Raw genomic sequence first — 14385 nt, 5'->3', positions numbered from 1 at the left:
GATGCCATTTGTAAAGTGACTGTGGCAGACATAAAAATGTCATTGACTTGGGCTGAAGGTCTCACTTAATTCAGCCAGTTGAGATACTCACCARTAGCAGAGTACGTGGAGCACGGGGAGCAGGAAAAATATGCCCCCAAGGGAAACAGAGGAAAAGTATAGCTTAAGGGAAAACAAAAATAAACTGCTTGGATTAGTTGGCAATGAGGAATGGGAAGCAATGTGATCTTTCTCTCTTTGTTTGCCTTCTGAAAGAATTGAGATAGAAGAAGAAGAAGGACAGCAGAGGAGGAGTTCGACAATGTCTGATTCATGCAAGTTTACACCAGAGGGCAACAGGTATTGGCCTCATACTGGATTAATGTGTTGACCAGCTCTGATGTCAGGTCCACTGACTTGTCGTCTTTACAGATACTGCATTTAACTGCAAGGTGGCCAGCTGAACACAGCTGGGGACAGAGGTTTCTCGAGGTTTCTCAAAAGAGTCTTTCCACAAGACCCTGATTGCCTCTTCCTTGCAAAAAGGGAAGGATCCAAAATGAAAACTGATGTGAACTATCTCAGGGAAACAAATGGGCAGGCATGATAGGGCCAGAGGATCTGAAGGTACCCAGCTGACAGCCCTGGTGAGTGACAGACTGTATTTAACTACATGCCAGCTCTGGCATAAGTTGCATGGTGCAAACCTGCCGCAGAGCCCCTCTCTTGATCTGAAGGCTTAGGGGTGTTCACACTCCACAGCCCAAATCAGTCTTGTGTTCACAAGGTGCTCATATGCCACAGGAATGAGCCTGGCACCAGTCCTGGAGAAACAACCCGCGATAAGAGTCAGGGCAGGTTTTGATGAGCTCACCTCCCCATCAAGCAGCCATCAGATARTAATGATTTTCTTTTACTAGCAACCTTGGCTGCATGAACTGACCCCATCACCTGGGCATGAAAGACTCAATATCTCATTATTTCCAGGCCCCTGTGCCAGCTCACAGCTTTTGTTAGACTTAAGATTTAATTATTCTGCCTTGATAGCAACAGATAGGTGTGACCTGAGAGGTTCATTATCTTTAAATTGATCTTTGCTGTGGCAGTAAACGTTAGCCTCATTTCAAGCCACCAACCCATTCCAAAGGCTACGCTTAAGCCCAAGTGAGTGCAGAGCCATACAGAGCTGTGGCAGACAGGCTGGAGTGTTCTTGCCATGGCATGCAAGGCCTGGGGACAGGCTGTCTCTTACCTAAAGGAGAAGCAGTGACATCCTCTCCTAGTCCACACTGGTCAGGAACCTCCGGCATGTGGTGTGGGGCTGAGTGAGACTGATATGGAGGTGGAAATGTTTGTCACAGGAGGGAGAATCCTGCTCTGAATCAAGCAGATTCATTTAATTCAGGATTCAGCTCTCTATTCCCACTCTGAGGGGTGGCTTGGTGCCAGGCAGCAGCATTATTGGCTTCTCTGCCACACTGGTCCTTAGTGGGCCCTGCAGGGAGTCCAGTAGATGAGGCCTTTCAGCCCGGTGCGCTTTGTTTTCAGGATGAAGGAGCTGCCTCATGAATTTCAGTTGCAATTTTGTGCCGTTGCGGTATAGGTCTGAGGCATGGCTGGGAAGCAGTTGCCCTCCCTTCCTCACATATTACACATATGCAYATAGTGAAAACAATTTTGTGAATAGGCTGAAATTTAATCCGTACGTTTGGGGAAGCTATTTTTTAGTGCAAACTCAAATGTTGGGGATAGGAACAACCACAGCTGTGTTAAATAGGAAAAGCCAGTTTCTGACAATCAAGCATTTCAGCAGAAAGGCAGACATTAAGTCACATCTGTGCAACTCCACATAGGGGCAGCTGCTGGTGTGGATCCTTATGCAGTGGGGTCTGGTCTCTCRCTGCCCAGGAGGCAGACACAAGAGCTGGGGGTGGGCAGGCAGGCAGGATGGGTCCCCACCAGGAGAATGCAAGAAAAAAGTCTTCTGTTTTTCATGCTTTATTACTTTGGGGTAGTTTTGCCAGTATTAATACACTAGGAAAAACACAGTTGCATCTTCCCAGAATGAGCCAAGGACAACAGCAATGTCTCCGACCAGGTAAGTGTTTTAGTACAGCTAGGATATCTTGGACTTCTTTTGCTGCTGTATCAGCCCATGCGTAAGCTGAAAGTCAGAGACTTCTGTGAGCGCCGCTCTGGAAGGTGAAGTGCAGCAAACTTGTCAGCCTYGTACATGGAACACTTTTCTTAGACCCAGGAAGCCATTTTAGAAAGGTCTCATGCCTGGAATAATATAAGTCCTGCACGATCTGACAATATCATAATAGAAGTGATCAAAACCTAAAAGGAATTTCTGGGGAGGGAGGAAGCCCCAAACTGCTGAACTCTTTCTCGCCAWTTGTTTATAGTGGAATCATTTGCAGGTTTTCAGTTGCTTTCAGCTTTGTCTGTTTGTCTGAATTCCTGATTTAAAAAATGTTGAAATGGTTTTCCGCAGCACTGAAAACAGTGCTTTGGTCACTGAYTTTGTGTTGTTATTTTTCCTCTCTGCATCTCACTGGCAGAGGGTGGATATTCATGGTAATATCAGTGTTTTTAAATTAAGAATTGCTTGTGATAAAGACTACTTTGTAAGTGAATGCATTGCAAACAGTGGTGTTTGTTTTCTGTTTTATTTATTCGCAGAAAGGAACATTTCAGTGCAGGAAAATTTTGGCCAGCTGCAATGGGAAGCCAGCTTGCTCAGGAATGACAGTTTTTTTTCTTTTCCTTGCCTTGCAGCACTGAAACAGGCAGTAAGTGCCCAACAACCGCATCCTTGAGTGAAACTTCACAGAGAATCTCCACTCATACTGAAATCAGGTAGGTCTGTTGGCTCTGTATCTTCCTAAAGCTCCACTAATGATAGCAACAGAGATGTTGCACTGGCAAGTTTGGCTCTGCTTTGTTTTATTTGCCCAGATACACATGATTGTTCTGGACCCTGCAGTCACAGAACAATAAATACTATAGCATGGGGATACTAAGAAAGCAGCACTCTACAAAAGCATTAGCAATCTGGGAGGAAATATACCCAGTTGGAAGCTGTGGGCCTCCCACAGCTTAAACATCACCCCATTCTTTCTGATCAGAATATGAGCACAGAAATTGCAGGTTTCTATCTCCTAGACTGATCAGGCTTTTGTTTTAATCCAGTCCCTGCACTGCACATATCACACTTCCAACAAGCACCTTGCCTTACACTTCCGGTGCCCCAAATTGTGTCCCCGTATCTTTCCTACCTAATCATTCTTGTTGTTTTGCTTGCAGAAATGGTGAAAAYAGCCAGGCCCCTAATGGGGATTTCTCATCTGAAACTGGGTCACAGCATGGGGACGGGTAAGTAATTGAGAAAGGCTCATCTGTGCTACTGAACATAAAGCATAACCCCATTTTTTGCTCAGAAATAATACATACCTGCTAGTGGTCTCAAACAGATGGGATCTCTCCAGTCATGGTCCTGGGCTGCTCTCCAAGAGCATCATCTGCTGGCTAGGCTGCAACTTGTCAGATATTTCTATTCCTCCTTCACCTCCCTCAGGGATTCTCCTCTCTGGCTCAGAACCTAAAGAATCTCTTTACACTTTTCTTTTTGCTCCAATTGCTGTCCCACTGCCCTCCTTAAGGAGCTTCTTCCATGGCCTTTGTGGTACAAGGCCTGCATGGTGCAACACTGAGTCTAAGTCACTGGTGGCTCCTGCTGATTTTGGTTCTGTTCCTCTGCACCCTGTAGAAAGTCTGCTGGTGATCAGGGAAGGCTGGACATTGGGAAAGTATAAAGAGTTCTGGGATATGGAGGAAACTCTAAGAAAGAAGGAACTGAAAGGCATAGGGACAGGTGCTGTGGGCAGAGCTCAAAAGTCAGAGCTCCTCACAGCTTTGAAACTGTGTTTTTGCACAGGTGAGGCAGGGAACTCACAGCTATGGTCATGAATGCTTCATTCACTCAGTAAAGTGTCAGACCCTTTGAATGACAGGACTCAGACTCATCTCTCCTTCCTTGAGTGCTCACCTGAGGATCCTGCTTGCCCAAGGCTTGCTCTTTTGTTGTTGGAGACAGGCACTTCTGGAGTGTGATTCAGCCCACACATTCACACTACTCCTGGAGATGGCCCTCTCTCTCTATTGACCTTGGGAGTGGAGAGCAGCATGATCAGGGAGCCTGGTCTCCCAACTTAGATATCTTCATCAAATAACAGTAGATGTGCTAAAGACTCCAGTGCTCTTTTTGGTCTACATGGGGAAAAAGGAACCTGGCAGATCCAGGACAGTTTATATGGTGTTTCAGAAGTGCCAGTGTTATTTTCAGCACTTTAGTGCATATGCATCTCTCACCCCTTGGGAGTCCTTGGCTGTGTGTGTAGGAAAGCATGAACAAATACACATATCAGGAAATTTATCCTGATTATCTTCAGYAGCAAAGTGGCTGAGAAGTCTGAAGGGACCTCCAAGGAGGAAGCAACAACAGATGAATCCAGCCTAGCTGTAGACAGAAAGTGTCACATAAACCAAGCCTGAGTGCTGCTGGCTGGTCTAGATTCACATACACGCTGGGCAGAAGACCATGTCCTATGTGGTGCACTTGTTTTCCCTGTTTCTCTGAGGAAGAGGTAGCTCCTCTCTGCAGAAGAACACTTCTTCACTTAGTGACTGAACAGTGGAGCAGTTAGCTAGTTCTGCCCAAGGGACTCTGTTGTTTCTGCCTGTACAGATGCCTCTGAATTTAACCTTGGTCATATCCTCTAGCCCTACTGAGARAGATCACTCCCTACTTGTATGCTTATGTCCAGTAATCTCTATCCTCTGGATTGTACACAGAAGTCTGTTTCAGATTTCTGAAACATATCCTATGTTAGCAGGAATCTTTTTGTTCTCAGTATTATCACTCAGAATTTTTGGCTATGTCTAGATTGGAGCAAGCCGCGTTGTCCATCTGTCCTCACCTCTCACTGTGTTGGGCTTAAGTAGCTGTAGAAGGCTTGGATTTACCAAATGAGTTTCTGTAGCATGTACAGTCAAGTGCAAAACACTTTCTATCTCTTATCAGTGAATAAAAAGCTAAAAACGTTCCCAAACCAGTATCTCAGACTGAAGCAAAGTCTAGAGCCCTGGAGAAAAGGTAGAAGCTGGGCTGTTTTCATGGTCATTCAGCCAAGGACTAAATATAACTAGGATATAAAGGATAAATATATCCTTGTATGTCATTGTGGGGAAGGCCTGATTATAAGGCACTCATGGTGGTTAAGGGTCATTTAGATCACATGGCTGCTCCTAATTGTGAGTCAGTCTCCCAGAGAAATTAGAGGATGCCTTATTATTTAAGCCATCTAAAACTGGAGAGACATAACTGGCAGGGAAGGAGACAGACACACATCTCAACAGGTCTGGGGGAATGAATGTTGGGTATAGTTGGGCACAAAGAGGTCCCACTGGTGGACCTGTAGGAAGGCCACTCTGGCCCATGAACAGACAGAGAGCAGCTGTCCTAGGGTACTTGTGCTCACCTGAGCGAAGGGGTTATCAGTATGTCACTCCAGAGAGCAAGGCATTTCTCTGACTACCCCGTGAACTGGAATCAGGCCCATAGCACTTAGAAGGTTGGCCCTTCCCATCCATATTGGGCTRGTCCCATTTTGTGCTCTCCTAACTAACTGGCAGTAGACTGTCCTATGATGATACAATATAAATGCTATGAGGTCATACCTTACCTTTTCTAGTGACAAACATCTTAAGCAAAAGTCTGAGCTGTTCTCATGGAATGAATTGGCCTCCAGAGCAACCGCAGTTTCCACAAACRGAAGGTAGAGTTAGTGTGCAATTCCGTCATTGACTTGAGTATTGTGCAAATAACAAACTGCTGCTCTAGAACTGTATGGTAACTCTTGATGGCAGTTTACTGATGGAAAAACACAGTTCAATCTGTGCTTTACAGCACTGCAGCAGTTTCTCTAAAATRTTATTTAGGAAGGGGGGAAAATACCCTCTTTCAAATAAAAAGTTTTGATATTTTGTTCTAGTTTTTTGCTTTATCTTTATGATACAAGAAAAAATATCATTTGCTTTTGTGGGTCATTTTTGCATTTTCAGAATTTGCTCCCAAACTTAAACCAATTCCAGAATTTAAGTTTCTTTATTTTAAAGAGTTCCATTCTACATATACCTCTAGACATCCTACTTTTGCAACAAGAGACACCTTTCTTAAAAAAAAAAAAAAAAAAAAGAAGAAAAATTATACTTCCTCTGAACCATGTGGCAAACCAAAAGGTTCAGTGACTAGCAAAAGTTGTGTCCTGACTCTAAAGTATGGTGCCAAGTAGTAAAAGATGGCTTAATTGCAGGCAATACAGTGTAGCTGATCTGAGTTTTGTTTCCTAATGCCCAGCTGAAGCCCACCATCACTGCTTGCTTGCCCTTTGTGTGTGAGAAAATCACCTTCCATTTCCACAGCTTGTTTCATCCAGCAGGAACACAAGCAATTAATTTAAAACAGTGGTGTAACATAGTTGAGAACCACTCTTCACTGCTATCTCTTTCTCCTTCTTCTTTCTCCACCCAACACCTTCTCCAGACCCTGCCTTCTTTCCCCAGTCCTCCAGGACCTGTCCTTGGCAGGATCCTGCCCCCTCCCTTGAGCACTGGCTTTTCTGGCATGAAACCAAGCTCATACCCAATGGAGCTCCTTAGCTTGGGCTCCACACCGTGCTGCTCTTCACTGCTGTGTCAGTGGATCTTGCTGGAGGCACACCTACCTCTCTGGAAAACACTGTTTTAATTTGGTCCAGGAACCTCTGTGAGTCTGATGACTAGTTCTCAGAGATCCACTAAAGGTGATCCACTAAAACAACTCGGTTCCTGCCTGCTCTATGGCAGCGTGTGGTAGTCTGTATAGCAGTCTATTTCACAACGTTTCTAGGTAATCTGCACCCTCACTGGAAAAATTTTAGGGCTCTGTAAATCAAAAAAGGTTGCAAACTGCTCTTTTAGGCTGTGACTGTGCTTTTGTCCTGCCTGAGAAAGTGGAAGTGAGAGAGGAAAGGTGCTGCCCCCAGAGAGACTGTAGCATGCAGAAGAGGAGAAGTTCAGTGAGAGCTGTTCACCCGTGTGCTTTATCACTGCTCGCAGCCAGGAAACAAGAAAACAAAAGCGTACAGTTTTGGATTAGACACTTGAAGTTCCCCATCTCGTCAGCTCCTCTGAAGCAAGCCTTCCTTTCTGTGCGTGCAGATGGAGGTGCCTGTGCTACAGCTGTGGGCTGTAGGACATCCCACTGTATTTGGCAGTGCCCTGGCTTGAATTTCTGTATGACTCCATACCACTGGCATCTGTCATATGTTGATGATGTTCAAGGTTACTGACTGCTCCTTYGCATTTGATAAACACTGAATTTCCCCAAAGTGTCTTGCCATTTTACCTATAAAAATACACTGAGGAACATCTTCGAGAAGATTTAGGGATTTCTTCTTTTCTCTTCTTTTTAATGCATAAGTAAATAATTGCATAACATTACCCACAGCAAAGATACTTTCTGAAATTGTTTTCTCTCCTTTTCAGTTACCTGGAAAACACAGAAGCCAACAATGGATTTTACCCACCAAAGTAAGTGTAAAGCCTATTAGCCTTGTAAAATTCACTTTTTCTTGTTAACTTTAGAGTGAGAGGGGTCTTGCCTGACATAGTACTGCCCTAACAAATGTGTTCTGGGAGCAGCATTTGCATGTACTTACAAAGGGGTGTGAACCTGATGCACCCGCTCAAAATGTGCTGAGATCTTTCAGCTTCTTTCCTTGCACTGGAATGAGTCGTTTGGATCTGTCTCTGCCCTTCAGGTCTGCTGCAGGGAAGTTACTGAGCTAATCAGGAGGTAGGAAAAGATATAATGTTCCAAACAGGAAAATCTCATGTTTGATGTTGTTACTTTTTACACCATTTTCCAACCTGCCAGGCTTCCTTCTGTGAACCATGAATTTCCTTCTCTTAGCAGGTCCAACTCTGGTTGCGGGGACAAAATTGCAGATGCTACAGCCAAGCTRCACTGTCAGTACGAGATCTCTCAGTACCTGGATGATGCAAAATCTGAACCTGCAAGGTCAGGGACTGATGCTGGTATTCATGGTGCTGCTAGCAAGCACACATATGGGCAGGAGAATAAAGAGCTTGCCTACCATAGAATTGGAAGCAGAATCCAAATTGTGCACCAAAATGAAGGGATACAGAAAATGCAAAGTGGCCAAACAGTGGGATCAGCATTCTTTCTGTTCACTCTCACTCATCAACCTTTCTTCTACAGAATCAGCCTCGAAGCAGCTACAGCAGCTTTCTGCTGTTCCAGTTCCGCTTTCTTATTGTTTTTTGCATTGATCTCAAAAGTGCTTCCATTCTACATGTTTTTTTAGAGTGTGCTTGCTCCCCTAACAGTGTCAGAGGCACAGAGTCAGGACAGAATTGCCACTATTGGCACCAAACACACTAAACTCCCAGAAGCTTGCTTTCTTCTCTTATTTTAGTTGGTTGTTTTGAGTCTTGAGGCTTGACATGAGCAAATGATATCTTCCTACCTCCTAACTGAGGTGAGGAGGACCACAGGGCTCCCAGTAAGATAGGGTAAAGCCCAAGCCCTATAGTTGGTGCTAGTAATGTAGGAACATCTTCCCCAAAAACATTCATGTTGTGCTTTGTCCCAGGAGCATGATCTGTGACAGGACAGAAGAGTGATGTATCTGGCCAGGACTTGTGCAAATTTAGGCTGAGTAACTACGTTGGTTCCACTAACAGTCTCTATTTTACTTGATTAGAGATAGTGAGAATGTTTTTCTGAAGGAAAAGCAGTCTTCTGAGAAAATTACTCTCTGTCTTCTGGTCTCATATAAAATGCATTGTTGTTATTTCATACAGTGAGTCCCCTGAACTCATTGAACTCATTGAATCCCCTCTTGAAGCACTGTAAAAGCCTTTGGCAAGCCATGAAGCTGTTCATTCCTTCCTTYGACAGGTCTAATGTCCCCTGTCCTCCTACTGACAGAGCCCCTGTGCACCTAGAGGACACAGAATATTACTTTAAAAGGTAAGACTGGGGTAAATTTAGCAGGGGTATGAATGATGCTGAGGATTAAGGGAAATCTGAAGTCCAGATGCTCTGGGCAGGCACAGAATTAAGCCTTTTAGAGCTCTCATCCCAAAGATGTAGAGTAGTGAAGGAATAGGTCATGTGTCTTCTCAGTCCAGCTCTTTGTCTTTATAATTCTTCCTTGCAAGCATGACTGAGGTCAGGTTTCCTTGGCTAGTACTCATCATCTGGAACAGTATTGTTGGGCAGAAAACATTCCACCTTCCACATTGCAGGGGAAAAGGCAGACCTATAGAGAGCTTCTGTGTATTGTGCCTCACAAAGCACAGCTCCAACACAGCCATTTCCCAAGTAGTTCCCTCAGAGTCCACCTCTGTACTTAGCATGCTGGAAGGACTCCTTCTCTGATAGATCCAACTCTTCTCGGAGAGACAGCAACACTATTACACCAAAGGTCTAGTGGTAAGTCTCTGTGCGCCTTGAGAAAAGGGAGTTTGACTGAGAAAGGCAGGGGAGGTGAAGCTGTGTTAAGTAGAGTCATTGGTACACAGAATGAGTGGTGCTGGCTACAAGAAAACCTCCAAAATATTGCACAGGGAGTAACACTTGAAATTTAGCCTCAGAAATGATAAAACACCATTATCAGACGTGTCATCTGTCCTGACATACACAGTCCTGACTTATGATCTGGCCTCCATAAGTTATCGAAGATTTTGCAGGTCTACTTTCATGCTAGAAAGCAGCATATTTGTCTAGAGTAAACACAGTTTGGACTGGTATTTTAAAGAGCTAATTTTACCCTGTGAAAATGATGCTGCTTGACTTGTCCACTGAAGTCCAAGCAGTTAAGCAGCGCTTAGTGCCTTGCTGAAGTAAGTGCTTCATTGTGCTGCATACAGCTTAGCCCTTGGAATATCCTCCACTGAAGCCCTGTGGCTTTCATACCTTKCAATGTGCACTGAACTGAGCTGTCATTTGTTTTCAGTACTGACAGTCATTGCATCAGTGAGGTTTCTCCTCCTTTGCCAGGTCTGCCCAAGGTTATGAAGAGGAGAACATCCCCAGAGAAAGGGGGCATGAGAGCACATGGACCACAGATGAACATAAATCAGAGCTGTGCCCAGGAGGGTAAGTGATCCATAGGACTCACCCAAAGTAGCTATTCACTTGATACTTCTTGTCTTACTCTGTTCCCAATGTAACTAAGAACACAGCAGAGCTCCTCTGCTTTGCACCCAGGAGTGAGGACTTTATAATGGCACGTTATGGCACACTGTCAGGGGAGAGCCAGTTGGATGAGGTACACTCATACAGTATACAAAGTTAGTTTCTGCCCTGACAGCACATTAAGTCCTTTGGCATCAGCACTGTTCCCTTGGTACTAGGGTGGCATATTTTAGCTTCTGCTACCCAGAGATCTCACCAAGTACTATCCAAGCATTTATGAATGCTGCAAAATCATGTATGAGGGTGTCCTGAGATGTTAGAAGCATCTGTCTGAGGAATTCTAGTAACGCTAATTCTGACACTTTTTCCTGTGCCTAGTGTTTTCGTACTGTGACAGTCTCAGATAAATAGCCTTTAGCTGTGATTCTCCAAGTTGGAGTGGGATTTATACACATGATTCCCATCAGATCTGGTCAAAATTGAGCATCTAAATCACTAGGGCAGTTTGGAATAGCTCAGGCCTTGCAAACAGTGCCTCCTGCTCCCTGCCTGATGGCTTCTGTCTAGGGAATGGATGTCTACCAACTCAAGCATGTTTTTTCTTCACTGCCTTCAGCAAAGATCTTTATTTTAGGTTTTCTGACTCAAACAACCATACTGAGAAGCGAGAAGAACCTCCTGACCATGACACCCACCCAGAGACTCCCAGGTCAAAGGAACACACTGAATTTAAACAGAGCATGGCTAAGTAAAGAATCGGAGAATAACCCCCCTGCCTTTGCCTGTAGGATGAGGGTTGTTTCTTTGCATGTCCTCCCCCACATCAGCACATTAATAAAACCTTCTTCTAGGTTGCCGCCATATGCCTGATGCTAGTGTACTTGTATTGAGTGACCCTCTTAGCATGCTTTCATATAAAAGCCTGGAAGAAAACATCCTAATTAGCTGGAGGCATCAAACACTGTCGAGCTGGACTGCCAAGAGTTGCTGCCTAGACCTTCAATTGCCAATAAGCAACACACTCTGGCATGTGGCAACGGCTCCATGCAGCATCAGATGTCAGGCTGCACTTTGGTCACCCTGGGCACAGGACCATTTTCCTTCCCACTACCCTGCTGCCCTGCGACTCCACTGGGTTTGCGGTAGCTGCCTGTGTGTGTTCAGCCTGCCTCCTGCAAAACAGTGCAGGGAAAACTGTCCAAATAGAAGGACTTTGTGGACTTATTTCTTTCCTTTTGTCTGTGTTTTCCCCCTAAATTTGAAGGGTTGAGGCTCTTGACCAAACTGGACTTCCTCACACATGTGTTTCAGTGAGCAGCCCATCTCCAAATAAGCTTGTAATCCAGGCTGCTCTTCTCCCCCAGGTCCACGACATATCCCAAGGACAGCACCAGCAGGAGCATGGACATTAACAAGGGGATCTTGTCCTGTGTGCAGAGTGAAGAAGCTGTTTCAAGAAGGCAAGAGAAATGATGGGATTTCTTATTCTGATGAGCGAACATGGGGAATTTACTGCAGGTGGCTCTGGAGAAGGGGACTGAGGATGCTGTGTTTGGGGTCAGGAGTCACCAAGCTGGGCTTTCTTCATGAGTGCGCGCAGAGATGCATAGGCGAATGGTGGTACAGCAGACAGCATGTTAGTGAGAACTGTGGAGGTGGGAGCTCAGGAAGGGACACTGGGAAAAACAGCCAGGAGACAGCAATAGTGTCAGTGTCCTTTTGTACTGCTGGGTCCTTTCAATGAAGGCAGCTATCCCAGATGTACCACAAGTTGTAGTTCATCATGAGGGGAGGCAGAACATGCTGGGACAGATTATTCCCGGTCCTCAGGGATGTGAATGAAAGTTAGACTGCTGAAGAAAAAAGGTACAGAGAGGAAACCACCCCATTTTCTCCAGCAGCCCACAACAAAGTGAGACAGATGGATAAAAATCAGGCAATCCCTTGCCCATTCCATGCCTATCGCCCCATCATGGCCTTCCTATGGATAAGCTTTCAAGCTTACCAAGCTTCCAAGTTACTGAGAGAAATGCAGAGCCCTTATCTGAGAGTCCTAGTGCTTCCAGGTGCAGTGAGTTTGGATCAGCTTGATCAGGGGAGGAGTCAGGAGTGTTTCTGCAGCATTCCTCCACCAAAGGACTCTGGAGTTATCTCCTGCTCTTTTCTCTTGGCCATAGTTATTTTAATTAAGCCTTTAGATTCAAGCAAGTACAGGACATCAAGCAAGTACAGCCAAGGAGTGACTATATTACTGCCCACCCACCTGAACCACTGTACCTGCCCACGTGTATGTCCGTAGCCTGCAGCAAAAGCAAGGTTTTGTGACTTAGATTAACCCTTACACCATGAGCTAAGCTAAATCCAATAGCTTTGTATTTGCTACAAGCTGGGACCATACAAGTGGACAGTTACTATTGAGGCTGAGCTCCTGGACAAATGCATCTTCTCTATGCACTTACTCAGAATATCCCAACTTGAATGGGAATCTATTGTAAAAATGAAACTTCAGTGAACATTATTGTTTTGCTAGAAGTAAGAATTTGAGATACCTACTTTTGTTGTAAAATAATCAAAATAAATAGCTTTGGCTTTCTCTTGGGTGACTGTACCAATTCTCTTTGTTGGCTTATATGCTTACTTTGTGAAATTGTAGGAACTGAATTAGTGCTGGTGAAGGCAAGCCCTCAGCTAAAACCAAGTGAAGTGTAAGAGTTGTCTCTTCTTTCATCAGCCTCAACGTTTCAGGGTAGGATCTTTGAAAGCATTTTGAGAATTAATTTCTCAGAGTCTGATTAAATGCAGAGTTTTGGTGCAGGAATCCATGCCAGTTTCACATTTTCTGCATTTACACAGGATATCAAATACTCCCAGAGGGGTTAGTGTTCATATAGAGGGGTGCACAAACGCACAAAAACAGACAGAAAAAGTGAACGCTTTTCCCTAGATTAATGTAGAGAGATGTAAATCCAGGGTTGCTCTGCAATGCGTGCAGAAATCTAGTGCATGTATCTCTGAGATGGTACCCAGATGAGGCCAGCTCATGCTCTTAGCAGTCTGAAATATAATGCAGAGGTACTGGATAAACCATGATGATTATAGTTAAATGAATTCAAGTTTGGAAAGAGTGAATAGGTAACCGATGCTCATCAGGAGCTATATTTTTCTTCCTTTCGATTTTTGAAGAGAACTGTATTTTCCCTCATTTTTTTTTCACATCTCTGTGGATTACCTGACATCCTCCCACGCAGGAATACTTTTCTTGAGGCAGGAGATTCACCAGGGGTTGTATCTACATCCTACAATTCTCCTATGCTCAGTTGTACATTTGCAGACGATAATGGTCTTCTGTCTTGGCAGGTCCAGCTCCCTACCTAGAGAAAGCAGCATCACCGCTCCAGAAACCCAATGTGCAAATGAATCTGACCCACGCCTGGAAAGGTATGGAGTGAGGAGACCAGGCCTGTCTTTGCTGTTGCCTCACACATCTTGTATTCTCCTGCATGTCCTTGACTAATTCCCTGTTTGAAGGCATTACAAATGCTCCTTTCTTGGCTAGTGCAAATGGGAGGGAGCTGAATTCAGAAACCAACATAATCATGATATTGCTGCATTTACCCACCACAGTGGGCAAGCTCAGACACAAGTGTTAAAGCTGCTAACAAGCTTTTTCCTTCCTGACCAGGGTCACTCTAGCTTATGAAGAACAAACCTCTTTCACCAGGGATAGTCACCATGAGAGCCTGGGAGCCCCGAGACACAATGAACCTGACCCTAYGGCAGCAAGGTACAATGAAACTATCCCCTTGCTTCTCACCATCAACTCCTCTGAAGTCTTCATCCTTTGCAAGTCCTGTTTCTTGATATAGCYCTGACTGAACTCCTGAATTTGTGTAAATTCATAGAGTGTATACTAATCAGCTTATATTGACAAAAGGAATAGTAGGGCTAGGATTTCACAGAATCACAGAATTGCTGAGGTTGGAAGGGACCTCTGGAGATCATCTAGTCCAACACCCCTGCTCAAGCAGGGTCACCTAGAGCACATTGCACAGGATTGCATCCAGGCGCGTTTTGAATATCTCCAGAGAAGGAAACTCCACAACCTCTCTGGGCAACCTGTTCCAGTGCTCTGTCAC

The 14385-nt window shown here is 44.7% G+C and overlaps 1 protein-coding gene across 1 annotated transcript in view; it reads left to right on the top strand.

Annotated features, from left to right (window-relative positions):
- The window catches only part of ZNF185 (zinc finger protein 185 with LIM domain), a 36057-nt gene that overhangs the window by 10590 nt on the left and 11082 nt on the right, over positions 1-14385 (top strand). Inside the window, exons 10-22 of the mRNA XM_026086330.1 lie at positions 256-363; positions 2018-2077; positions 2761-2841; positions 3289-3357; positions 5736-5819; positions 7570-7614; positions 8000-8104; positions 9008-9079; positions 10112-10210; positions 10884-10997; positions 11614-11708; positions 13603-13687; positions 13932-14033. Of these exons, the coding sequence (XP_025942115.1) occupies positions 256-363; positions 2018-2077; positions 2761-2841; positions 3289-3357; positions 5736-5819; positions 7570-7614; positions 8000-8104; positions 9008-9079; positions 10112-10210; positions 10884-10997; positions 11614-11708; positions 13603-13687; positions 13932-14033 (1119 nt within the window). The remainder of the gene's footprint in view (positions 1-255; positions 364-2017; positions 2078-2760; positions 2842-3288; positions 3358-5735; positions 5820-7569; positions 7615-7999; positions 8105-9007; positions 9080-10111; positions 10211-10883; positions 10998-11613; positions 11709-13602; positions 13688-13931; positions 14034-14385) is intronic.

The sequence above is a fragment of the Apteryx rowi genome, unplaced genomic scaffold, assembly GCF_003343035.1.
Source record: "Apteryx rowi isolate R43461 unplaced genomic scaffold, aptRow1 scaffold_69, whole genome shotgun sequence".
Classification (NCBI taxonomy): domain Eukaryota; kingdom Metazoa; phylum Chordata; class Aves; order Apterygiformes; family Apterygidae; genus Apteryx; species Apteryx rowi.
Note: the sequence above shows the minus strand (reverse complement) of the source record. Positions and strands in the feature narration are given on the sequence as shown.